The sequence below is a fragment of the Canis lupus genome, chromosome X, assembly GCF_011100685.1.
Source record: "Canis lupus familiaris isolate Mischka breed German Shepherd chromosome X, alternate assembly UU_Cfam_GSD_1.0, whole genome shotgun sequence".
NCBI lineage: Eukaryota > Metazoa > Chordata > Mammalia > Carnivora > Canidae > Canis > Canis lupus.
The window spans coordinates 45,318,072-45,342,824 of record NC_049260.1 but is presented as its reverse complement, the minus strand read 5'-3'; the positions used below and the strand labels follow the sequence as shown (position 1 = coordinate 45,342,824).

The following is a 24,753-nucleotide window of genomic DNA, read 5'->3' as shown; positions in this document are numbered from 1 at the left end:
TTTTGGCAGTTACTTGCCCCCTCAGAGCCTTTTTCCTCACCTGCAAAATAGGAATCCTAATTCTTCCTTCACGTTTGTCATGCAGATTAAATAATATGCCAAAATGCCTGACACAGGGAAGGTGCACTGTAAGTGTGAGTTTATTTTTATTCTGTGCAGCCACCCCCAAGCAGAAGGAATCTCTCTCCTGAGCTCCCCCAGCACTTCCTCTGTTCCCCGGCCTTGAGAACTTTCAGCTTTGTACTGTGTTATTTGTGTAACATGGTTTATTTCCCCCACTGCAGAGGATGCTCTCCAGCTTCCCCCACAGAATAGCCCAGAAGACAGTGTACATAGGCATGCATGCACATGCGCACATGTGTGTGTATGTGTGTGTGTGTGTGTGTGTGTGTGTGTGTGTTCTTGTGTTCTTTGCTCCTGCTGGGAGGAAGGAGTCCAGGGGGGTGTTTCCCAGGCCCTATCTGTAGTCCTGGAACCCAAAGAGGGAATTGCATTTCCCTCTAGCCCTGCATAGATGAGAAACAAGTACAGAGAGGGAGAGGGGCATGTCCAGGCTCACACAACTGACAGTCAAGACCTGAACGAGAGAGGAGAGATTTTCCATGTGATCAGCATGCTCCTCAGTGTTTTGGGGGCCCTGAGTAAAGGGATTTCACATCTCCAGGTCTGATTTCTTCAGCAGTATGTATGATATCAGAAGCAGCACCCCCAAGCACTGTACTTTCCGCCAGGCCCTGTTGGGGGAGGCTGCGTTGACAGCCTGATCTCCCTGCCACTATTCCCTCTGCAACCAAAATTGGGGGCCAGCTCTGAAGGGAAGAATTGCCAAAGAGCAGAGAGCCAGGGGCAGCATGAAGCTGGGAGTGGCGAGAGGTGATTAGATGTCAGGAAAAAACAGCCTGGGCCCTCTGCTTGCATCCTGACTTTCTCTCTTGATAGCTTGTGTGACCTTGAGCAACTTTATATTGCCTCTCTGAGCCTCAGTGTCCTCATCTATAACACAGGGCTAATGGTGTCTGCCTTGATAAGTTTCCAGGACTCAGCTCATTAATGCTCTTGCCCTCAGGGTAGAGGTGGCTATAGGGCCCTATGGCAGCAGAGGAAGGACCTGTAAGCCAACCCGTGTGGAGGGGGCAGTCTGCATGGATGGGCACACCTGAGCTAAATGTTGAAGGGTGAGCCAGAAGTAGCCAGGTTGAAATAATGGGGCAGAAGGTATATGAGGCAGGGGTCAGGTCAGGAGAGCCATCCATGGCTCTGGTGAGGTAGCTGGATGATGATTTCTATAAAGCCAGAGGTAGAATCACATCCCTCCTCTGCCCTTTCAATCAGAGCAAAGCCACAGTCCTTACCATGGGCTCAGTGCCCTTCACAATTGGGCCTCCCTTACCCTCTGATCTTACCTCCTGTCACTCTCCCCTTGTTCACTCTACTCCAGCTACACTGGCCTCCTTGTTGTTTTTTGAATATGCCAGGCATTGTGTTGTTGTTGTTGTTGTTGTTTACTGCAAAGTCTTTGCACTGGCTCTACCTTCTGTCTGGATTGCTTTGGCCTCAGGTGACCACACCTCTCACTCCCTCACTTCCATCTGGGCTCAGCGTATACGCCCTTTCTTCAAAAAGACATTCCCTGACTGCCGGGTTGAAACAGCACCTTTTATCACTCAGCTGTACTTTCTTTCCTAGCACTCATCTCTACCTGAAATTATAGTCTGTATTTATAGCTTGCATCTCCCACTAGAAAGTCACCTCCCCTAGGGAACACATCTTCTGTGTCTTGTTCACCATTACATTTCCAGCACCTAGCGCTGCGCCTGGCACATGAAGAATGGATTGGAAGAGGACACAGGAGGGGGAGGTCAAGGCTTAGGTGGGAGGACTTATTAGGAAAGCCACCAGAGCTCATTCATTGACTCTGGCACTCCAGACGCTTCTATTGAGTGACTGTTCAAGGCCTTGTGCTCTGTGTTGGCAAGGAGATTACCAAATTCTCTTCCTGTGCTGGGATTCTGGGAGTCATGAACACAAATAGCTGTCACGCTTTGCCAAAGCTAACCAGCACCATAAAAAGAAGGACAGATATGTGCTGTGTGTGGGAGCTCTGAACAGGATCAGCAATAATTTTTGGCTGGAGGCGGGCTTCAGGAGGGCTTCTTAGTGGTGGCATATGACCTGAATCTTGATGGAAGTAGGGTGTGGGGGGATTTCTCGGGTTGCAGATGGCAGAGATGATAGGGACTGCATTCCAGGTGGAAGGTACTGTATAAGCAGTTTCAGAGGTGGAAAGCAGAGGAGTATTTGGGAGAAACAGGATCTGGGCCAGGCTGGAGTGAAGGGTGGATGGGATGGGGAGCTGGCAGCAAACCCTGCAGTATGGCTTAATGTTTAAGACTGTGAGCTCTGGCGTCAGACTGCCTGGATTTGAATCCTGGTTCTATTGTTAGTAGCTGTGTGACCATTGACAAGTTACTTAACCTCTCTGGGCTTCCGTTTCTTGATGTGTAAAATGAAGATAAATCACAATTCTTATCTTCATAGGGTTGTTCTGAAGAGTGAACAGGTTATTAAATGTGAAGTGGTAAGAATAGCACCTGACATGCCAAGTGCTCTGTAAGCATTGGCTATTGTATCTTTGAGAAGCCTCCATTGCCAGAATAAGGAACTTGGGGCTATCTCTTGTGGGCAGCAGGAGCTATGGATGGTTCATGAACAGAGGGGACAATTGGATCGAACCTGGGTTTAAGCTGTGTGCTGAGAGGGAGAGATTTGAAAGGTTGATGGGCAGGATCCTGCAGTCCCTGAGGGTGGTGGAGAGGAACATCTTAGATGCCCAGGTTGGTTGGGAGTGCGGGGCTGGACGAGGTCTGCCCCCCAGAGTGGGACTTCATAAGCCCCTGAGGCCCCAGAGGAGAAAGAATTTAGAGTAGAGGGAAGTTCCCCAGTCTGTTTCTGCCTTGTTCCTGGCAGTGTCATAGACTGATATCATAAGGGTGGAGGATGAATGGTGGGAAGAGGGGGCTCACTAGGGTGGAGCTGAGCTCTACTGCTGCAGCCCAGGACCCAGCCTGGTGGGTGGGTGCAGCCTGCCCACTGCACCCAGCCCCCAGCACAATATGCTCTCCTGAGTTCCATGCACTCCAGCTTGCCTTGCCCTGCATCCAGGCCTCTGCCAAGTAGAGGTTTGGGAGTGGCCCCTTAAGCCTTTCCAGCCAAGAGCCCCCCCAACCATGTGCCTGCCCAAAGCAGACCATTCTCTGGGCTCTATGACACCCATTCCCCCAACAATGCCCATGCTTCACCCACCTGTCCCTCCCCTCCTGAACCCCTCCTCCCTCCTCCTCACCTCTGTGGCTCCTCACTTTGCTGGCTAGGCTCAGGGCACCTGGGCTCTGTCGCCACCTGGGTTCCCTGGCAGCCTGGTTGCCATGGTACCATGGGAGCAGGGCTGGCAGAACAACAACTCTGGGAAACCAGGGCAGGCAAGGCCCAGTGCCCAGCTCCTGCCAGTCTTCGACCTTGAGACTTTTGCCCCCTCCCTCCCTCAGCAGAACAGAGAAGGCCATGAGGAGAAAAAAGAAGTTGCCCCTCAGGGCAGCTCTTTACCTGTGAGGATGCTGAAGGGGAGGTGCTTCTCGCTGTCCCAGAGCCTAGCAGCCAGAGAACCCTGGGAACTGGCCAGGCCCATGTCCAGGCAGTTGGGCGCAGGAGGGGGCAGGGCTGGGCGGGGTAGGGATGAGTCTGGAGGTGCAGGAGGCAGGAGTGGGCCCCCAGGCCTGGGGTCAGGGCCCATCTAGGTGGTGCTGCGGGATCAGACTGGGAGTGGAAACTGTGACACAGTGCTGGAGACAGAGCCACGAGGGGTTGGAGCTGAGAGGGGAAGGGGCCTGGTGGTGGGAGGGGTGGGGCTGTGAGGGACCTGGCCAGCAGGGGAAGGAGGGTTTGGGGATGGAATCATGAGGGGCTGAGACTATTAACAAAGGGGACTTGGAGTGGACGAGACCAGGAGGAAGCTTGTCCAGGCATAAGGCTGTGAGGGGGCATGACCATGAAGGGACCAGGGTGTGAGTGGGGACCAGGACAAGCCTGTGAGGAGACCCTGTCTTGAGGTAAAGGAGTCTCACAGCTGGTGCTGTGAGCGGTGGCCAGAAGGGCAACATGAGGGTAGGGCTGGGAAAGCAAGGGGGCCCGAAGGGAGGAGACTGCAACAGGCAGCTTGAGAGGGTAGAACTTCCCTCTGGCCTTTAAATATTAGGGTTCCTATGTCCTCAAGGAAGCCAGGGAGGCTGGGGTTGTGGGAAGGGAGCCGATCCACTCACATCCAGTCTGGCTGTGCAGGCCCATCTCCCGGTCCCACATCTTGGCTCATGTTATCTCATCCCCACAGTGTGGAGGGTGATGCCCCAGGCAGTGACCTGAGCACAGCGGTTGATAGTCCTGGGAGCCAACCCCCCTACCGGCTGAGCCAGCTGCCCCCCACCAGCAGCCACATGGGGGGCCCCCCAGCTGGGGTGGGCCTTCCTTGGGCTCAGCGAACTCGCCTCCAGCCAGCCAGTGTCGCCTTGAGGAAGCAGGAGGAGGAGGAGATAAAGCGCTCCAAGGCCCTATCGGACAGCTACGAACTCTCCACGGACCTGCAAGACAAGAAGGTGCAGAGGAGACAGACAGCTCTGGCGGGGAATGAGAGTGGGAATGGGGGGCCCTGAGAGAACCAAGGGAGGGATCAGGGTGTGACCCTCAAGGAAGGGTGGTATCCAGGGGAGGCATGGGGAGCCTAGAATAGAAGACTAGCTCTAGGATCCTTCACCCTACTAGGGACTCACTCCCTCATTCACCACCCATCCGCTGAGTCTTGTTTACTCAGCAAATATGGATTGAGCTCCAAGCCCATGCTGGAGACATAAAGATGAATGGGACCACGACCCAGTCCTCCAAAATCTGTCTGATAGGAGAAGGACACACATAAATTGACACTTCCAGAAGAGTGTGCTATAGTATAACATATATATCACACAGGCTATCAGTTAGTTAAAAAAAAAAAAAAAAAGTGGGAGGGGCACAAAAATGCCATGAATAGGAAAAAAAAAAACCTGGAAGGACATATACCAAAATGTTAATTGTGGTTTTCCTAGGTATCGGGACTTTAGGTGAACCAATCTTCCTTCCTCCCTTCTTTCCTTCCTTCTTTCCTTCCTTCCTTCCTTCCTTCCTTCCTTCCTTCCTTCCTTCCTTCCTTCCTTCCTTCTTTCCCTTTCTCTCCACTCTCCCTCCCTTCCTCCCTCCCTCTCTTCTTTCTCTCTCTCTTTCTCTTTCCTCCTTCTTACTCCCAACTTATTTTTTACTTTCTTTCCATTTTTGGCTTCTGTGGGTTCTTTTTCAAACTGTTTTTGGGATAACAAACATCTACTTCCTATAAATAAGAAAGAAAACCGCAGGGGTGCCTGGGTGGCTCAGTCAGTTAAGCGTCTGCCTTTGGCTCAGGTCCGGGGATTGAGCCCCAGATTGGGCTCCCTGCTCAGTAGAGAGTCTGCTTCTCCTTCGCCCTCTCCCTCTGCCTCTGCCTCTGCCCCTGCTTATGTTCTCTATCTCTGTCAAATAAATAAATAAAATATTTAAAGAGAAAGAAAGGAGGAAAGAAAGAAAACCACAAGCCAGCCCCATGTGACAAGTGCTATCTGAGATTAAAGTGAGGACCCAACACAGAGCACAACCTGGAGTGTCCAGGCAGCTCTAAGCAGCTAGCTGTGACTGGGGGTGGTGGTGTGGTTGAGGCCCAGGGAGAAGAATGAGGCTATAGAGGGTTTCTGACCTTGTTTTCCTCCATCTTCCCCATGCTAGGTGGAAATGCTGGAGAGGAAGTATGGAGGCTCCTTCCTGAGCCGCAGGGCTGCCAGGACCATCCAGACAGCCTTTCGCCAGTACCGCATGAACAAGAACTTTGAGCGGCTCCGAAGCTCAGCTTCTGAGAGCCGCATGTCCCGCCGCATCATCCTTTCCAACATGCGGATGCAGTTCTCCTTCGAGGAGTATGAGAAGGCCCAGAACCCCGCGTACTTCGAGGGCAAGCCTGCCTCGCTGGACGAGGGTGCCATGGCTGGTGCCCGGAGCCACCGGCTTGAACGAGGGCTCCCCTATGGAGGCTCCTGTGGAGGGGGCATCGATGGTGGGGGAAGCTCAGTCACCACATCTGGAGAGTTTTCTAATGACATCACAGAGCTCGAGGACTCCTTCTCCAAACAGGTCAGCATCCATGAAAAGGGCCTTTCCTCCCCAGCCCCATACTCTGGCTATTCCTATGGCTCTCACCTATATTCCAAACTGAAAGAAGTTGCCTAGCAAGCATTTGAGTCAGGGCTGTGAGATTGATGAGAAAGAATTGGCCAGATAAAAAATCATGTAGTTAAAACAAGCAAGTTAAAAATCTATGTGGGATCACAGTCTCTGAAGACTTGACTGGTACTGATGAGTGTGCTTCCAAACTCACTCATTTGACTACTGGCAGGAAAATTCAGGTCCTTACCATGTGGGCATCTCTATGGGACTGCTCATGGTGTGGCTTCCCCCAGAGCAAGGGGTCTGAGAGAGGGGGAGGGAGAGAGAGAAAGAGAGAGAGAGAGCGAGCAGAGTGAACAAGAGTTCTCAAGAAGGAAGCTGTAGTCTTTCATAACCTAATCTTTGAAGTGACATTCCATCACTTCTGCCATATACTGTTGGTCCCACAGACCACACCTGGGACATAAAGGTGTGGATCCCAAGAGGTAGGGATCTTTAGAGACCATTTTGGAGGCTAGATACCACAGGGAAACAGGGTTGCCAGTCATGGTTCAGAGTTTCAAGTGATAAATATTACAGATTTCCTAAGACATAACCAGACAGAGGACTCTGGGACCGCAGAGGAAGCTGGGATTTCGGTTTACCCTGGGGGATGGCAGAGGCAAGAAATGTGGATTGAATCAGGGTGGAGGCAGCATTTGGCTTGGGTCTATAGGGACATGAAGGAGGTATTGAGATATCTGAGAAGGGACCTTGTCACTGCCATTATACAGCTCCTGTGAGCTCACAATGGCTCCCTGGGAGCTATTTTATATACTGCAGAGAACCTGTGGAGGGGGAGGGGAATTCCTTCTTCTTGGCTGACCCACTAGGAAGATTCCCCTCTTCTCCCTCCCTTCCTCTCTCCCTCCCTCCCTCTCCGCTCCCTCCCCTCTTCCTTCCCTTCCTCATTCCTCCCTTGCACCATCCCACCCTCCTCCCCTACATCTTTCCTCCCTCTCTCTCCCTTTCCCTCTTCCCCTTTCCTCCTGCACAGGTAAAGTCTCTGGCTGAATCCATTGATGAGGCCCTGAACTGCCACCCATCAGGGCCCATGTCTGAGGAGCCAGGGTCAGCCCAACTGGAGAAGCGGGAGTCAAAGGAACAGCAAGAGGACAGCTCAGCCACATCCTTCAGTGATCTTCCCCTCTACCTGGATGACCCAGTTCCCCCACCATCCCCTGAACGATTGCCCAGCACAGAGCCCCCACCCCAGGGCCGGGCTGAGTTCTGGGCACCAGCCCCTCTCCCGCCAGTTACTCCACCAGTGCCACCAGGGACCCGGGAAGATGGTGCCCGTGAGGAAGCCACTCGCAGGGGTCCCGGGTGCTTGGAGTGCCGGGATTTCCGGCTGCGGGCCGCTCACCTTCCCCTGCTTACCATTGAGCCTCCTAGTGACAGCTCCGTGGACCTGAGTGACCGCTCAGATCGCGGCTCTGTCCACCGCCAGCTGGTGTACGAGGCTGACGGCTGCAGCCCCCATGGGACCCTGAAGCACAAGGGGCCACCAGGCAGGGCCCCAATCCCCCACCGCCACTACCCAGCCCCGGAGGGCCCAGCCCCAGCCCCACCAGGGCCCCTGCCACCAGCCCCCAGCAGTGGCACTGGACCCAGTGGTGTGGCTGGGGGTCGGAGGTTGGGGAAGTGCGAGGCAGCAGGCGAGAACTCTGATGGTGGAGATAATGAGAGCCTTGAGAGCTCCAGCAATTCCAATGAGACCATCAACTGCAGTTCTGGTTCCTCTTCGAGAGACAGCCTGAGGGAGCCTCCTGCCACAGGTCTGTGCAAGCAGACTTACCAGCGAGAGACGAGGCACAGCTGGGACTCACCAGCCTTTAACAACGACGTGGTACAGAGGCGGCACTACAGAATTGGCCTCAACCTGTTTAATAAGTACGTGCTCCCTGATCCTGCCTCCGCACCTGTTTCTACCCTGCTGGGGGTGCTTTGACTGGGGCGGGGGTGCTGAACTCCAAGCAGAGATCCTGCTTCCCCTTGCTGTCCTCTTATTTCATGGATGGGGCTTCTCCCCAGCTTTTCAGGGAAGAGGATTGGCAACAGGGTGGCAGAATAGAAAGCCCTCCCCACCGCGCACACACACACACACACACACACACACACACCCCGTCAGAGGCAGTTCTAGTCTTCATACTGCCTCTGACTGGCTATGTGACCTTGGGCAAGTAACTTCCTTCTCTGGGCCCCAGTTCACCGTCTCTAGGGATGGATTCTGAACCTCGGTTCTTCCACATCCCCTTTTTGGTGGGGGAGGTAATATGATGTATAAAGAGCCCTGCTCTGAGTAACAGGCACCCTGGGCCCCAACCTGACTTCAGCTGAACTCTGTGTGCAGCCATGGGCAAGGTGTGTGCCTTCCTTAGGGTTTCAGTTCTTCCACCTATTGATTAGCAGGGTGTGTAATGTTTGAAGTTCTGGGGGGCATGGTGGGGTGCTGGAGTCATCAGTAACCATGATTGAGCTCTTTCTAGGTGCCTGATCTTGTTGCCAGGTGCTTAGGAGTGGGGTAGAAGTGTGACATTTGGTCAGAAAATAATTAGAAAGCAAATGCTCTGTGTCTTTATAGCCTAGGAGACACTGCCACCTGTATTTACTTCTCACAATAGCTCAGTAAGGTGGGAAGTAGTGTCCCCGTTTATATTATAAAAAAGAACTGAGGCTTGGAGAAGTAAAAGGAGTTGTCCTGTGTCATACAACTGGTAAGTAATGGGTTTGAGACTCTGGTGGCACCAAAGTCTTTTCCAAATTCCAGCGTTGTGGCGTCCTAAGGCTCTGGGGTTCTGACTATGGGATAGTTCAGACCCAGATTTGGCCTTGTGGAAAGTAGGGAGTATCTTCTCTGTCAAACCACCCACAGAGGCTGGGTAATACTTTGTCTTAGTGGGATGTGGGAGGCAGACAGAGTAACCTCTTCACCTTCCTATTCTGAGGGTCTGTGACCCAGAGAGAAGGGCTTCGCCTGGAGCTCATGCCTTTTCCTGGGACTCCTCTGTGCCCCCTGGGAATATCAAAGCCCCTGGCATATAGCAGCCTCCCATTAGATCTTCATTTTCTTTCCATTGTAGTGTGGCTCCAGTAAAGAAGGCAGTTGGGTTGAGGATACCTTGGAAATTTGGAAGCTCTGCAAGAGTATCTTCCTCTGCCTGGGCCTGTTTTCTCACCTGTACTGTGGTGGCATTGGACCAAATTATGTATTCAGTTGACTGCATAGCAAGGAAGTTGTCTTGGTTCTCTGAGGCAGTGGTTGAGCCCCAAGTTAGTGCAAGTAGTAGGGACAGGGGGCGGAGCTCCAGGCGGACAGCCATCTCATCTACCTCCCCTCTTTCTGCAGGAAGCCAGAGAAGGGTATCCAGTATCTGATCGAGCGGGGCTTCCTGTCAGACACACCGGTGGGAGTGGCTCACTTTATCCTGGAGCGGAAAGGCCTGAGCCGGCAGATGATAGGGGAATTCCTAGGGAACCGGCAGAAGCAGTTCAACAGAGATGTGTTGGAGTGAGGACCCCAGGAAGGGGCAGAGACTGGGCTGGGGCTTCCTGGAAAAGGAGGGCAGGAGGGAGGAAGTGGGCAGTTGGTCTGTTGTGCTCAGATGAGCTTGACAAAACAGGATGAAGAGACTTTCCTGTTCCCGTACCCCTGTACTTCACAAAAGCTCTCATCTCTCTTGGCTCTATGCCCAAAAGTCTTTCTGGGTGGCCCGGCTTATCCCCTGCCCTGCTTTGGGCCCCCATTTTCCTGTCTCTGAAATGAGTGGGTCAGTGGAAAGGACCCCGAGTAACCATGTAGTCTGGCCCTGACTTTTTGGGGGTGGATTCCATTTCGAACATTCCTTCCTCATAAGGACCTGCTAGGGACCATGGGTCCAGATTTTGGAAGTCTTGTCAGTGGGGGTGTCCGTCCATTTAGGCAGGTCAGGGTAGGTCAGAGGTTTTCTGCAGAGGACTTGAGAGTGCCATACCCACTTCTGTGTTTCTCAGCTGTGTGGTGGATGAGATGGACTTCTCCTCCATGGATTTGGATGATGCACTCCGAAAGTTCCAGTCCCACATCCGGGTTCAAGGCGAGGCCCAGAAAGTGGAGCGACTCATTGAAGCCTTCAGGTGTGCCTGTTTCCCCACTCTCCCCAAGCAAGATTGGGGGTGGGATGGGGATGGGGAGAGGGGTCAGTACAGTATGCATCTCCAAGTTACCTCTCTGGGCCTCCTACTTTCCTCACCAGAAAATGGAAATGATAAATCCTACCTTGCCAGGCAGTTGTGCAGTTGTGAGGATCAGAGGTAGCGTGCCTAAAGTGTTTGGTTCAGCATCTGGGACGTGGGCATCCAATAGGTGACAACAGCAGCCACAGCTAATATTTGTTGAGCACTTACCAGGTATCAGGTGCTAAGCTGGGCACTTTACACAATTATTTCTCTGGATGCTCACAACAACCCTGTGAGGTAGGTGCTTTTATTGTGATTCCCATGCTGCAGATAAGAAATCAGAAATTTAGAGAGGTTAAGTAACTTGCTCAGGGTCATAAAGTGAGTAAGAGGCAGAGCCAGGACTTGAACTCAAGGGTGTTTGCTTTCATGACCAGATGCCCTTAACTTAGTAGAGTTAATGCTTTGGGGATTAGGCAGACCTGGATAGAAATCCTGGCCCCATCACTTTGGGGTATTTAGCAGAGAAACAGAAGAATTCCTAAGAACTTGTTGCCCATAATGGGAGAAGGATTTGACTTGTTAGAAAGATCTGGATTTTCATCTTGTCTTCACCATTTACCAGCTCTATTACCCTGAGAAAGATACCTCTTCACTTTGGGCCTCATTACTTCCTCTGTCACATGGGGCTGCTAATAGCTACTTTGTAGAATTCTGATAGGATTACATGACACAAGGTACCTAAGTCCCCTAGCAGAGCTCCGAAGAGGTAGTGGTTGTGATTTTTACACACTAGTGTTGGGGAAACTGAAGAAAGAGGTTGTACCCAAAAGGCTTGGGAGTATTTCTTGGGGGAGAGGGTTGGTGGCACCAGACTCAGGACAGAGGGGCAATGGTGGGTAGGTGAAGATTACTGGTGCCTGACCCTGGCCCTGATCCTGCCCTGCAGCCAACGATACTGTGTGTGTAACCCAGCCCTCGTGCGCCAGTTCCGGAATCCAGACACCATCTTCATCCTTGCTTTTGCTATCATTCTTCTCAATACTGACATGTACAGTCCCAGCGTCAAGGCTGAACGCAAGATGAAACTAGATGACTTCATCAAGAACCTGAGAGGTGACCCCAGGTCCCCCTGTTGGCTTGTCCTGTCCTTCCCTTTGGAAGGGAGAGTGGGCAGGGTGGGAGTGGGCTGGGGAAGGAGGAGGGAGATCATATAGGCTCCCTGGATATTAACCTGTGATGTTCTCTGATTTCCTCCAAAGCTGCCATATTCCCTTATTAATTCACTCAAATACTTGTCCATCCACTCATTCCTGCACTGAACACTGACTGAGTGGGTTCTGGGGTTACAACAGTGGATGTGAGAGATGAAAGTCCTGGCTCTTACAGAGCTTATTCTAATCCACCCAGGCATTGACGCATCACTCCCTCTTCCCCTCTCCTCTTTATTTATGCTCATAAAGGCTCATTTAATTATGCTCTGTGCTCCTTCTCCATCCATACATTTATTGATTCCCTTGATCAGCCAGCCAGACGGCCAGCCAACCAACACTGAATGCCTCATGTGTGCCCGGCCCTGCAATGGGGACTTAGGACACCGTAGCCCCTGCCCCGAGAGAGCTCCCGGTTTGTGGGACTGACTTATAGTACCAGATACCCAACACAAGAGAATAAATAAGTGAATCATGATGTCAGATAGGCCGAAAGTGCAGTCAGAGCTCAGAGGTAGGAGAGCCCACCTTCAATACACTTCCTGGAGGAAGTAGAATTTTCATTTTTAAGATTGACCTTCAAGGCATAGACAATGTGACAATGTGACAGAATAGCAACAGAGGAGGCTTACCTAGCAGTAAGAATAAAAAGGCACAGAGGTAGGAAAAGTTGTTGGGAGAACAATTAAGATGGGGTGGACGACCTAGTCAGAAAGGTCAGTTGGAATCAATATATGAGGGCCTCAAATGCGAGGTGAAAGGTGTCACCTTGACCTTTTTTCTTGGTTTATTGTGTTGATATCAAGCCTGTCATCTCACTAAAGAGCAGCCTACTAAAAGCGGCACAGATGTTAGTATTATTTAAACAGAAATGAAAGAGAGCAATAGATTTGAGGAAAAACAAACAGATGAGACAAATTGGCTGACCGACAGGCTTTGCACGGTTGCTGGGCTTAAGCTCTCTGGCAGCTGAGATAAAAAGATGATGTGATGAAGGATGTTCCCTTAGCACCTGTCCAAGGAGGAGATGTGGCATTTCCAAAGGAGAATACAGTTTCTCTAGCAGAAGATTTAGGGGGAAGAGTGAGTGGGTTTCACTCAGCAGACAGGAGTGGAGAAGGATGGTAGACTCGGGGGGAGGGAGTTAGATCAGAGGCCATCTGGAGCTGTCTTCCAGACTCCTGCTGTTAGTCATTTGTTCATTCACTCATTCTCCCCTTTCTTTCTCCCTCCCTCCTCCTCTGTATGTATATGTGTATGTGTGCATACATATGGTTACATGCATACACATGTGTGTGCATACATATATGTGTATATATACGTGTGTGCATGTATTATTGTATATGTGTATATGTATTTGGAGAGGAGGTACTTCCTCTCTATGTATATGTGTGCATATACATATATTTGTACATACATTTATATATATATATGTATTATGTATGTGTATATCTTTCCCCCTCCAATTATTAAATAAATAAACAAGCGAAATGAATACTTGCTCATGCCCAGAAATTTTGGAAATAGAGCAAATGAGAAAAAATTTGTTTAATTGTCCTGAATTCTGCTGCCTAGAGGCAGCCATGGTTGATATTTTGCTGTTTTCTAGTCTTTTTTCCCCCTCAGCATATGTAACTTTTTATACAGTTAAGATCACAGTTAAGCTGTGAATGTAATTTTTATCCTGCTCTTTCCACTTACTTTGCTCCAGGAATTTTCTCAGGCTTTTTTATAAACATCAAGTTTTTAATAGCTATAAATTATTAAGTGGATATATTCAGCTTTAGTTGACTATTCCTCTATTGTGAGGACTTAGGTTGTTTCAAAGTTTTCCTGTGGGTAAGTAGCACTTGCACATGTATCTCTGCACTGTTTCTGAGCAGTTCCTTAGGGTAGATTCCTAAAAGAAGAACCCCAGAATATTTAGGCTTTTGCCAGGTTGCCTTCCAAAACAGTTATGTTAATATATGTGCCCACTTCCCTGCCCTTTTACTAACACTGGCTATATCATCTAATGCTATTTTTGCCAGTTAGAAGGGAAAAAAAAGTACCTGATTATTTTAATCCCAGGTGCTCTGAGTTGCTTAGAAAAAATCCCCATGCTGGGAAAGAAAGCAACTGGGTATCCAGTTGTTTGCTGAACAATAGTCCTTGGTGAAGAGCAGCTCTTCTGGCCCAGTCCTAAGGGACTGAGGGGTGCCCACTGCCTCCAGTCCCAGCCATTGCTTGCCTGCAGGAGTCTGGGTGTGAGGTATTGTGGAGAACCACTACCACCCACTCCCCACATTTATACAATATGCCTCTGTGTTACTCCCCTACCCAGGGGTTGACAATGGTGAAGACATCCCCCGAGACCTCCTGGTGGGCATCTACCAGCGTATCCAGGGGCGTGAACTGAGGACCAATGATGACCATGTGTCCCAGGTGCAGGCCGTGGAGCGCATGATTGTGGGCAAAAAACCAGTAAGTGCCTTGGGAGGCTACAGAGGGGACAGGGTTTGGGTTGGCTTCTGCCAGAGTGGTAGGTAAGCCAGTAGCCCTCTCAGAGCCCCAGACTCCCCTCTCCTGCTGACTGGAGTGAGTGATAATGCGTTCTCAGGGGTCATGGTGCAGAGTGCAATGCTCTTAGGGGAATGCATCTAGCACATTGTTTTGTTTTTAAAGATTTTATTTTATTTACTCATGAGAGATACAGAGTGAGAGAGAGAGAGAGAGAGAGAGAGGCAGAGGGAGAAGCAGGCTCCACGCAGGGAGCCCGACGTGGGACTCCATCCCGGGTCTCCAGGATCAGGCCCTGGGTCGCAGGCAGCGCTAAACCGCTGCGCCACTGGGGCTGCCCGCATCTAGCACATTGTAAGACACATAATGGGTGCTGTGTAAATACTAGCATCCTTCCCACCTCTGGTTTTGCCTCTCCATCTCAGGTGAGGAGCCAAGCTCATAGTTAGCTGATAACCCAAATGAAGTACACGCTTTAGTCTTGTGGTCAACAGACATTTACAGATGCCTTTCCACAGAGCCCAGCAATGCACCAGGGAGTAGGGACATAGATATGAATCAGATAGAGTCTTGTCCTTGGGGGCACTCAGAGCCTGGGAGTGGGGGGTGTCAGACAGCGCAATACTTCTGCATCATAGTTAGTCTAAGGGGGCATAAAGGAGGGAAAGGTCACGGCACCTGGGTGGCTCAGTTGGTTGGGCATCTGCTTTCAGTTTGGGTCATGATCTCAGGGTCCTGGATCAAGCCCTGCATCAGGCTCCCTGCTGCACAGGGAGTCTGCTTCTCCCTCTCCCTCTGCCCCTTCGCCCCACTCATGTGCACGTTCTCTCTCAAATAGATAAATCAAATCTTAAAGAGGGAGAAGTCATTTTCAGTCCAGGGAAATCAGAAACAGCTTTTTGGAAGAGACAACACTAGAACTGGGGTTTGGAGGAAGAGTGGAATATGGAGCTGGGCAAGAAAGGCATTCCAGTGATGCCTGGATGACTCAGTGGCTGAGTGTCTGCCTTTGGCTCAAGGCGAGATCCTGGGGTCCTGGGATTGAGTCCCACATTGGGCTCCCCACAGGGAACCTGCTTTTCCCTCTGCCTCTCTCTCTCTCTCTCTTTCTCATGAATAAATAAATAATATTTAAAAAATAAAAAGGAAAGAAAAGAAAGGCATTCCAGACAGAGAAAGCTATTAGGACAAAGGCAAGCCTAGGCCTTTGTTGTTTAGACTCCTTGTGTCAGAGTGACAGTGATATGTATCAGAGGTAAACTTCCTCTTGAGGTTGAGTGATAAGGTGCCAGAGGCCTGAAGCTGGTATTCTAGCCTTGTTGACACCTATTTCTTCATGCCTGTCTAGGTCTTGTCTCTTCCTCACCGTCGACTGGTTTGCTGCTGTCAACTCTATGAGGTGCCAGATCCAAACCGCCCGCAGAGGCTAGGGTTGCATCAGCGGGAAGTCTTCCTCTTCAATGATCTCCTTGTGGTATGAGTGATCTCCTTGTGGTATGAGTGATCTCCTTGTGGTATGAGGATACCTTGTGGTATCCTATGTGGGGGTGGAGATGAAGGGGAGGTGGTAAGTTCAGACCCTGGGTCCAGTATGAACCATGCTAACATTGGCAGGTGGAGGCATGGTGGGTGAGGTGCTTTATCATGTGATCTGTGCAGTCCTGGATAAGGCACTGGATAAGGCCCTCTGCCCCTCTATTACCTTTTGCGTTCTTTTGGAGGTAGTGACAGTGGCATAAGGGGAGAAAATGTGAGGAGCAGGGGAGCTGACAGACCTACAGTCTGGGAAGTGGTAGGAAACGTCCCCATCCATCTCAGTACCCCAGAGTGCTGGCTGGAAGGAGGTGAACCTGTGACCCTGGGGTCACTCTGAAACCTTTGGGTGGTCAGGACACTTGAAGTGATTCTTAAAACCAAGCTCATCACCACTACATCTTTTAGAGCTGGGACTCTTAAGGACTCTGCCAGTAGGAAAAGAATTTCAGGGCCTCCTGTCCAACCTCTTACCCGGTGCAAGAACTAGTTTCCTGCATGGCCCCCTGCCTGCATGACTGCAGAGAGAAGGCTGCCTTCCTCTAAGGCAGCCAGTTTCCTGGTTAGACAGCTCTGATTGATAGAAACTGTCTCCCAATGAGTCTCCACTAACCATCTTCCCCGGGTCCTTGCAATCACAGAGAACAAGTGTTCTCCTGCTCTGAGACAGCTTCCCAGGGATTTGAGGACAGTGACCTGTCTCCCCCACCACCCACCTCTGTGGTCTTCTGTGCTTTAGAACAGGGTCTCTCAATTTCAACATTATTGACATTTGGGGCGGGATAACTCTTTGTTGTAGGGGCTATCCTATGCATCAGAGGACATTTAGCAGCATCCCTGGTCTCTACCTACTATATACCAGTAGCACTTCTTTCAACCAAAACTGTTTCCAGACATTGCTAGATATCCCCCCAGGGTTCAAAGTCGCCCCTGGTTGAGAATTGCCACTTTAGATGAAGCCCCTCTGATGCTTTTGCTAAGCCTTAATTTCCTCCTCTGTGAAGTGGGGCTAATCCCTCTCTCATGGGGTTGCCATGAGGATGGAGTTAAGAAGTTGGATGTGGAAGAACCTAACCCAGAGGAATGATTGGTCCACACAGCTGCTGAGTAAATGTCTCAGTACCTGTCACATACTGACACCTGTGTGTGTCCAGCCCCATACTAGGCACTGGGTTCCCAGAGATGAATGAGACTCAGTCCTTGTTCTCAGGACTAAAAAAAAAGGAAAGAAAAGAAAAAAAATGCTTTGCATAACCATGCACTGTAACCATCCTGAAATGAAATACTTTGCTTTTAAACACTACTTGTAGACTGTTTGAGATGTTCACAGCCTATGGTGGTTGAATCTAGAGTGCTCAAGTACGTGCTCAAGTACTTGGTAAAGACCTTGGGGTATTGAGAGAGGAAGACTCAAGACATCCATTCCTTGGCATTTACCATTGTTTTGCTGGGTTGGGGGTGGGGGGGTGGGGTGGGGGTGGGGTGGGGGGGGTGGGGGCGTGGGGGGGGTGGGAAGGGTGAGCAAGAGACAGGAAAACGAGACTCCTCTTGGCACTTCTGGTCCAGCAGGGGGCAATCCACCCTCAGAGTGCTCACCTAAAGCCTCTTGGTGAAAGGCACTGAAGCAGCACTCTCAAGTTCCAAAAAGGGGAGGGGGGGCACCTAGGTGGCTCAGTCGGTGAAGGGTCTGCGTCTGGACTAGAGTCCAGGAATCAAGCCCCCCCATCAGGCTCATCAGGCTCATCAGGCTCCCGGCTTAGCAAGTAGTCTGCTTCTCCTTCTCCCTCTGCCCCTCCCTCCCATTCATTCTCTTTTTCAAATAAATAAATGAAATCGTTTTTAAAAAGTGGGGGGCAGGATGGGGGAGTCTGTGAGAGGTGTTAGGTAGAACAGACTTTCTGGAGAGAACAGCCTTCAGTTACCTCCTATAAAAATCGTAAATGCCTGTTATGCGTCATTACATCAGGAACTTGCGTTTTCTCCCCGTCTGCTCCTTAAGCTTCAGTTTTTCCCAATTTGTGGGTATGAGTGTTTGTGTGTTTGTGTGTGTGTGTGTGTGTGTGTGTGTTAGTGGCAGTGGGAGAGGAGGGCGGCTGTAAGAAATAGGTGTCATATGGAAATTCCTCACCCCAAACTCTGCCTTTTGTCTTTTTCCCGCCCCCCTGCCAAAGGTCACCAAAATTTTCCAGAAGAAGAAGATCTTGGTGACGTACAGCTTCCGTCAGTCCTTTCCTCTCGTGGAAATGCACATGCAGCTCTTCCAGAATTCATGTGAGTCCTTCCTTGGATCCCAGCATCCCCAAAGTCTATGCTATAGCCCCTGTACTCATCCTTCATCCATACCAATCTCCAGTTTTTGGAGTCCTTTACAACTGGACCAAGGTCTCCAAAGCACCTACTTGGTCCTAGGATGGCAGGGCAGGCCAGGGTGAGGTATAATTTGGGTCTGTGCCCTGGGGAGCTCGTGGTCTGGCAGAGAGCTGTGGTGTGTATGTTTTCCGGTGGGCCGAAGAGATGGTGATCACACTGTGCTTTGCAGGACTGAGCCAGTGGAGCTTTGTGGGGTGGCAGCACAAGCAATGTGAGTAGAGGCAGAGGTGTGAAGGAAGGGGTTCGAGAGAGCAGCTAGGGTTCACTTTGCCTTTATATCTGGAATAGAGGAAGTAATGGGGCCATAACTACCAGGAACTTGGGGGGGCTTGGGGGGGCAAAGGGGAGCCACTGAAGATGCTGGAGCAGGAGAGGAAGATGGAATTGAGAAAAATGCGTTCACATATGAGCCATTTTGCTTCCATCCTGACGAAGGTGCCCGACCTCCCGCTTCCCCGCAGATTACCAGTTTGGGATCAAGTTGCTGTCTGCAGTACCTGGCGGGGAGCGCAAAGTCCTCATCATCTTCAATGCCCCCAGCCTCCAGGACCGGCTGCGCTTCACTTCTGACTTGCGTGAGTCCATCGCTGAGGTTCAGGAGATGGAGAAATACCGCGTGGAGTGTGAGTATTGCAGCCACGCCTCTTTCCCCTTTCCCTGACACAGTATCCCACAGACACCAAGAATCCTGTCCTCTGAGAATCTCAGAGTTGAGGGTTAGCTTGTCCAACCTTCCTACCCTCATTCTAGGAGCCTTTCAGCCTCTGCTTGAATACCTTCAGTGACAAGGGGCTCATTACCTCTGAACTGCAGATTATTATTCCAAGCCCTAATTATGAATCAACTCCTTCTCTTGAAAGGCAGCAGGGAGAAGAATCAGGGTACCAGAGGTAGGACTCTAGTTTCAGATCCCAGGTATGCTACTTATTATTTAGATAAACGGGGACAAGTTGCCTGACTCCCCGAGCCCCAATTTCTTCATACATGACATTGGAAAAATGAAATCTCCTTCACAGAGTTGTGGAGATTCAGTGAGGTAAGGGAGACAGGGTGTCCTCTTCTCACATTCAGGTTCCTGAGCAGTGTCCTCATTGCCCATCCTTCTGGCCACCAGAAGCCACATCAAGTCACTTAAAGCATATATAATGGAAAGTGGTGATTACATCTCATTCCACTCAGTGCCCTCCAAGTTTTCTCTTCTCCAGGATAAGCAACAGTTAAGTAACATGGTGTTGAGGATAAAGGGGCAGGCAGACACAGAGAGAGAAACTAAGGCAGTGGACAGCTGCTCAGTGAGCTCATCATGGTTCCAGGGTCTACTCTTCTCCTCAGCAAAGCAGGGTCACACATTTCAGTTCCTTGAGACCAGATCCTTGAGACTCAGGGGATATTCAGAGAGGGGTGAGCATACCAAGATGAGGGGGAAGGCCGCAGACAGAAGTCTCCATGACCTCCTCCAGGAAATGAGGGTATAAAGAGGCTGGGGAGCTCAGGCTCTGGACTCAGGCAGACCTGCTTCCAGAGTATTGGCTCCCCGCCTTCCAGCCGTATGACCCTGGGCAAACTCTATGTATTCTTGGACTCTCAGTTTCTTTATCTGAAAACTGTGGATGGTGGTGCTTACCTCTGAACTGTTGTGAGATTGAGCAAGATCAAGTATGCATAGCACCCAGCATACTGCTGGCACATAACAGAGGATTGCATTCCTTTTGGTTTCCTGCTCCTGTCTTTCCAGGAGCCCTCTGCTCTGAGAACTGAGCAGACTTTGGAATGCTTGCCCTTTGCCATAATCTAGAAGATTCTTCCTACCCCTGGTGTGACCAACAGCTCTGAAGCTTTGTTTTGAAGGGTAGGGGTGGTTTGGGAGACTAGAATGAGAGTGGGCAGGGAAGCCAGGAACCAGAAGTTGCCAGAGGAAAGGGGGGGAATAGGAGGAACAGAGGGAAAACCCAGCTAGAGCTAGGGGAGATGGTGCAAAACAGGGCTGGGCACTATGGGGGGCTTCAGAGATGGAGCTGAAGTGGGAGGGAATGTGCTGAATGTCCAGGGGGCAAAGCAGGAGGCCTGGAGACAGAGCGGGAAGGTTCATGGAGGGCTGGGGGCAGTTGGGTGGCCTTTAACTCCTGTTCCTGACCCTCTCTCCCTGTCTCCCCGACTACCCCAGCGGAGCTAGAGAAGCAGAAAGGTATGATGCGGCCTAACGCCTCACAGCCTGGAGGGGCCAAGGACTCAGTCAATGGCACTCTGGCCCGCAGCAGCCTGGAGGACACATATGGGGCAGGCGATGGGCTCAAACGGGGCGCACTCAGCAGTTCCCTGCGAGACCTCTCTGACGCAGGCAAGTGTTTGGGGCCCCTGCCCTGGCCAAGGAGATGTGGGACCGGGTGTCCTCTCTGCCTCCTCTCACTGGCCTCCAGCCTTCCCTGCACCTGCCATACATGCACGCACCCTGCCTGCCTTCATCCAGAGCCCTGGGCGCTGCACCGCAGGGGGGCCTGGGAGCCAGGTCAGATCAGGTTGAGCCCAGAGTTTGGGCCAGGGAGTGTGAAGCGGGGCCACAGTCTTAGCTCCTCTCTCTTGCTGCTCCACCTCTCCTCTCCTCTTCTATCTCTCCAGCACCACCTTTCCTCCTCCATCTTTTCCTCCTCTCACTCCTCCTCCTCCTCCTCCATCTCTCCTCCTCCCTGCCTTCCCCTCTTCAATGGGGAAAAGGGAATAGGGGTGTCTATCTCCGGGAGGGGCCCAGGCCTGGTGCCCAGCTCTGGAGCCCAGCAGGGTGGGGAGAGGGGGTTGCTGCTCTGACGCTGGGCTCCTTGCTTATGGGTGCAGGGAAGCGGGGGCGGCGTAACAGCGTGGGATCGCTGGACAGCACCATCGAAGTAAGTGCCAGCTCCTGCCCCACATGTCCTCTGCATGAGCCCTGCCCTGCCATGGAGCCCCAGAGGAGGAGGGGACCTGTTGCTTCCCCCTCTTCCCTGACGGGAACCCTGAAGCTGCCTCTCCCGGCCACCCACTCTCTATCTGTCAACTCTGTCTGTCCTCACTCTGCCTGTCTCTCAGTCTTTTTTCCACTCTCCCTAGCCCCGCTCAATCCCAGGGCTGCTCCGAGTAGAGCTGTCCTTGGAGTTGAGCCATGAGAAGCTCTCACCTCCAAGTCCCTGCCCTTTGAGCCGGGGCAGGTCAATCTGTGTCTCTCTCTCGGGGCCTGACACTCTCCCTGCCTGCAAAATGGGGATGATGAAGAGGGATTACTTCTTCCTCTCCCAGTGGAGGCTCAGATGAGATAGTAGATGTGACAGCAGAGTTCTGCAAGCTGGGGAGCTCTGTGTACAAAGTATAGGACCACTATTGGTTTTCATGATGCCCTGGGGGTTCCTGTCTCCCCAGCTCCAGACCCCCAGGGGCCGGGTGGAGTTTAGGGTTGGGCATTTAGGAAGTCTAGACTGGCCTGACTTTCCCCCCCTCCCCGCTTCCAGGGGTCTGTTATTAGCAGTCCACGCCCTCACCAGAGGATGCCACCTCCGCCCCCACCCCCGCCGCCAGAGGAGTACAAGAGCCAGAGGCCCGTCTCCAACTCCTCATCCTTCCTGGGCTCCCTGTTTGGAAGCAAGCGGGGCAAGGGGCCCTTCCAGATGCCACCGCCGCCAACAGGCCAGGCTTCTGCCTCCTCTTCATCTGCTTCTTCCACCCACCACCACCACCACCACCACCACCACGGTCATAGCCATGGTGGCCTGGGAGTGCTACCTGATGGGCAGTCCAAGCTCCAGGCCCTGCATGCCCAATATTGCCAAGGACCAGGCCCTGCCCCACCACCCTACCTCCCACCCCAGCAACCTCCTCTCCCCCCACCTCCTCAGCAGCCCCCACCCCTGCCCCAGCTGGGCTCCATTCCACCACCTCCCGCCTCGGCCCCACCTGTGGGGCCACATCGCCACTTCCACGCCCACGGCCCAGTCCCAGGCCCCCAGCACTATACCTTGGGCCGGCCAGGCAGGGTGCCCAGACGGGGGGCTGGAGGACACCCTCAGTTTGCTCCACATGGCCGCCACCCCCTGCACCAGCCCACATCCCCATTGCCTCTGTACAGTCCTGCCCCCCAGCACCCTCCAGCCCACAAACAGGGCCCCAAGCACTTCATCTTCAGCCACCACCCACAGATGATGCCAGCAGCAGGGGCCACTGGGGGCCCTGGATCCCGGCCACCAGGAGGCTCCTATTCCCACCCTCACCACCCCCAGTCACCCTTGTCACCGCACTCACCCATCCCGCCCCACCCTTCCTACCCACCCCTGCCCCCACCCTCCCCCCACACCCCACACTCGCCCTTGCCACCCACCTCCCCCCATGGCCCACTGCACGCCTCTGGGCCCCCTGGCACGGCCAACCCACCCAGTGCAAACCCCAAGGCCAAGCCAAGCCGGATCAGCACCGTGGTCTGATGATGAATGGAGGGAGTGAGCTGGGGCCCAGGGAGGTCTGGGGATTCTACAAGAGATTCCCTGGTTTTTCCAAAATATATATACACATAGAGATGTCCTCCTCCCCACTTCCTCCCTGTCTCGGCACCCTTCCTCTAACCCCCAACAGTTGCCATGGGGTTTCCTTCCAGATTCAAGGATCTTTGCCACTTAAAGCCTGGACACAGGGCTCTCAAGCTCTGGGGAGTGGTGAGGACCTTTCGGAGATCCTTGACCTTTTTGTTTTTCCTCTCTCCACTCCCCCACCCACTCCCCACTCCCTGAGGTGGCCTCAGGCCTGAGAACCAATGTGAGCGACCTGTCAGCTCTAGCTGGTAGAGAAGGGCAGGTAGGTGTCAGGAGCAGTGAGGGTGAAGGCTTCCCCAGAGCACCTCTAGCCATGGGGGCCTAGGAGGGAGCTCTGTAGAGTTGTGGCCAAACCTTAGCTGGCTCAGCTCTCTCAGACCTCAGGGCCTGGCTAGATCCCTCCGTGTGTCTCTCCACCTGCTGGAGGAATGGGGCTATCAGTGCACTCAGTGGGTGGGCCCCCACTAACACTGGGGTGGGGGGGCCTCCCCCCACCCTCCGCAAGGGGCAACGCTTCCTCTCCAGAGCCAGCCTCTGTCCTCTCTCCAGTGGGCCCCAGCCTAGACCTCTTCAGCTTGATCAAAGTCCAGACAGGTTTTGGAGGGGGGTGCTCAGGTCTAGGATGAGAAGGGCACTGCCCTCCCTCACCCATGTTGCATGCCCCCCCATTCCCTTATACCTCCCCCGTCTACAACTGAAGACAATGCACTTTATAGATCTTGCCCACATACACCTCGCTGGGGCAGGGCACCCTGCATCAGCCCTGGGGAGAGAGGCTCCCAGAGGGCCACCATAAGCCCATGATGTTCCTTCCTGAGGCAGATTGAAGCCATCAGAGCAGGGGTTGGGAGCCAGGATGCCTGAGTCCTTCTGTCCATCAAAATGTCTGCTGCCTCTCCAGCCCCTTTACAGCCCTGTTTATTTATTATAAATATATTTTTTACAAACCCCAGCTCCTCTTCTTGCCCTGCATATCCAGCTCCTTTCTCAGCTCCTGCCTCCCTCTCCCCCCTCCACAGTGGGCTGCAGTACAGACAGACAGAGCCTGGCTGTATGAAGGTCCAAGGACCCAGGGGCTTGGGGTGGGGGAGGGCAGCAGCCGGAGGGGCTGTATGGAGAGGAGCTGGGGTTCAGGCATTGTCTTTTTTCCTCCTTGTATATAAGAATGTATATTTGATGCCTCATAAAAGACCTTGTGCTCACCTCCCGCCTCTGCCTCCTACTTATGCCCCTTCCCCCTGGGTGGAGCCCATGGAGAAAGAGGCCTTAGCCCAGAGAGGTAAGGAGCTAAGGGTAGCAGCTCAGGCAGCTGGGTGGGTGAAATGCCTTGGTTGGGTGGGAGGTGGGGAAGAGGGAGGTTTCCCTGTCTCAGCTCATTAGCTGCCCAGGTGACAGCAGCAAGGATGTGGGCTCTGGAGTTGATCCAGTTCAAATCCTGAAGCTTTCCCTTCTGAGGCATGCACACTTGGGAAGAGCACCCTCTCAGTCTCAGTCTTCTTACTTTAAAATCAAAGGTGATAAGCCGTTGCCACGTGGAGTTGGGATGATGACATGCAGGGACGGATGAATGTCAAGCCAAAAGCATGGAGTAGGTGCTCGGGAAGTTACTTCCCTGCTCTTCCTTTCACAGGTCGGAGACTTCCTTCTGCTCTTGTGCCATCTATGCTTACCCTTCCTGTGGCTGGCCTGGCTTTACCCTGGGGCACTCCCCACCCTCCACAGCAAGCCATGTTTCTGTCCTTGAGAGGGAGGTCCGGCAGCGTAACAACGGGGGTAGTAGGTGACCTGGGCCAGGCATCCAGAGGCTAGATACATTATAAGAGCTCTTATGTGTATCCACTTAGGTCCTCAGATAACAAATAGCTGGATTCTCTTCAGTTTACAAGGCAGGGGACAAGTCCAGAGAAAGGAAAGGTCTTTTCCAAGGCTATACAAGTCAGAACAAGGGTTCCTGAGTTCTAGGCCAGGCTACTGTCCAGCCCTCCAAACTGCCTCCCTAGGAAATGAACATGTTTCCAACCCTACTAGTTATATCCTGGGGAGCACAGGAGAAATGGGGGCAGAGCATTGGCTCTTGGTTGGGCTCAGCAGGGTCCCCAGAAGCAGCAGTCAGTAAACATTTTTGG

General features: G+C 52.3%; 1 protein-coding gene across 6 annotated transcripts in view; it reads left to right on the top strand.

Annotated features, from left to right (window-relative positions):
* The window catches only part of IQSEC2 (IQ motif and Sec7 domain ArfGEF 2), a 78,820-nt gene extending 56,200 nt beyond the window's left edge, over nt 1-22,620 (top strand). For 4 of the 6 annotated variants that reach the window (XM_038587489.1, XM_038587488.1, XM_038587490.1 and 1 more), the window contains 13 exons: nt 4,385-4,646; nt 5,836-6,237; nt 7,307-8,202; nt 9,659-9,820; nt 10,303-10,425; nt 11,417-11,583; nt 14,002-14,141; nt 15,526-15,651; nt 17,882-17,981; nt 18,542-18,703; nt 20,245-20,418; nt 20,910-20,959; nt 21,557-22,620. In XM_038587489.1, the coding sequence (XP_038443417.1) occupies nt 4,385-4,646; nt 5,836-6,237; nt 7,307-8,202; nt 9,659-9,820; nt 10,303-10,425; nt 11,417-11,583; nt 14,002-14,141; nt 15,526-15,651; nt 17,882-17,981; nt 18,542-18,703; nt 20,245-20,418; nt 20,910-20,959; nt 21,557-22,522 (3,730 nt within the window). In that variant the 3' untranslated portion in view covers nt 22,523-22,620. Of the gene's footprint in view, nt 1-3,397; nt 3,606-4,384; nt 4,647-5,835; nt 6,238-7,306; nt 8,203-9,658; nt 9,821-10,302; nt 10,426-11,416; nt 11,584-14,001; nt 14,142-15,525; nt 15,652-17,881; nt 17,982-18,541; nt 18,704-20,244; nt 20,419-20,909; nt 20,960-21,556 lie in introns of those variants that run through there. The other 2 variants (XM_038587491.1, XM_038587493.1) reach the window with 2 other exon arrangements.
* The last annotated feature ends 2,133 nt before the right edge of the window (nt 22,621-24,753 follow it).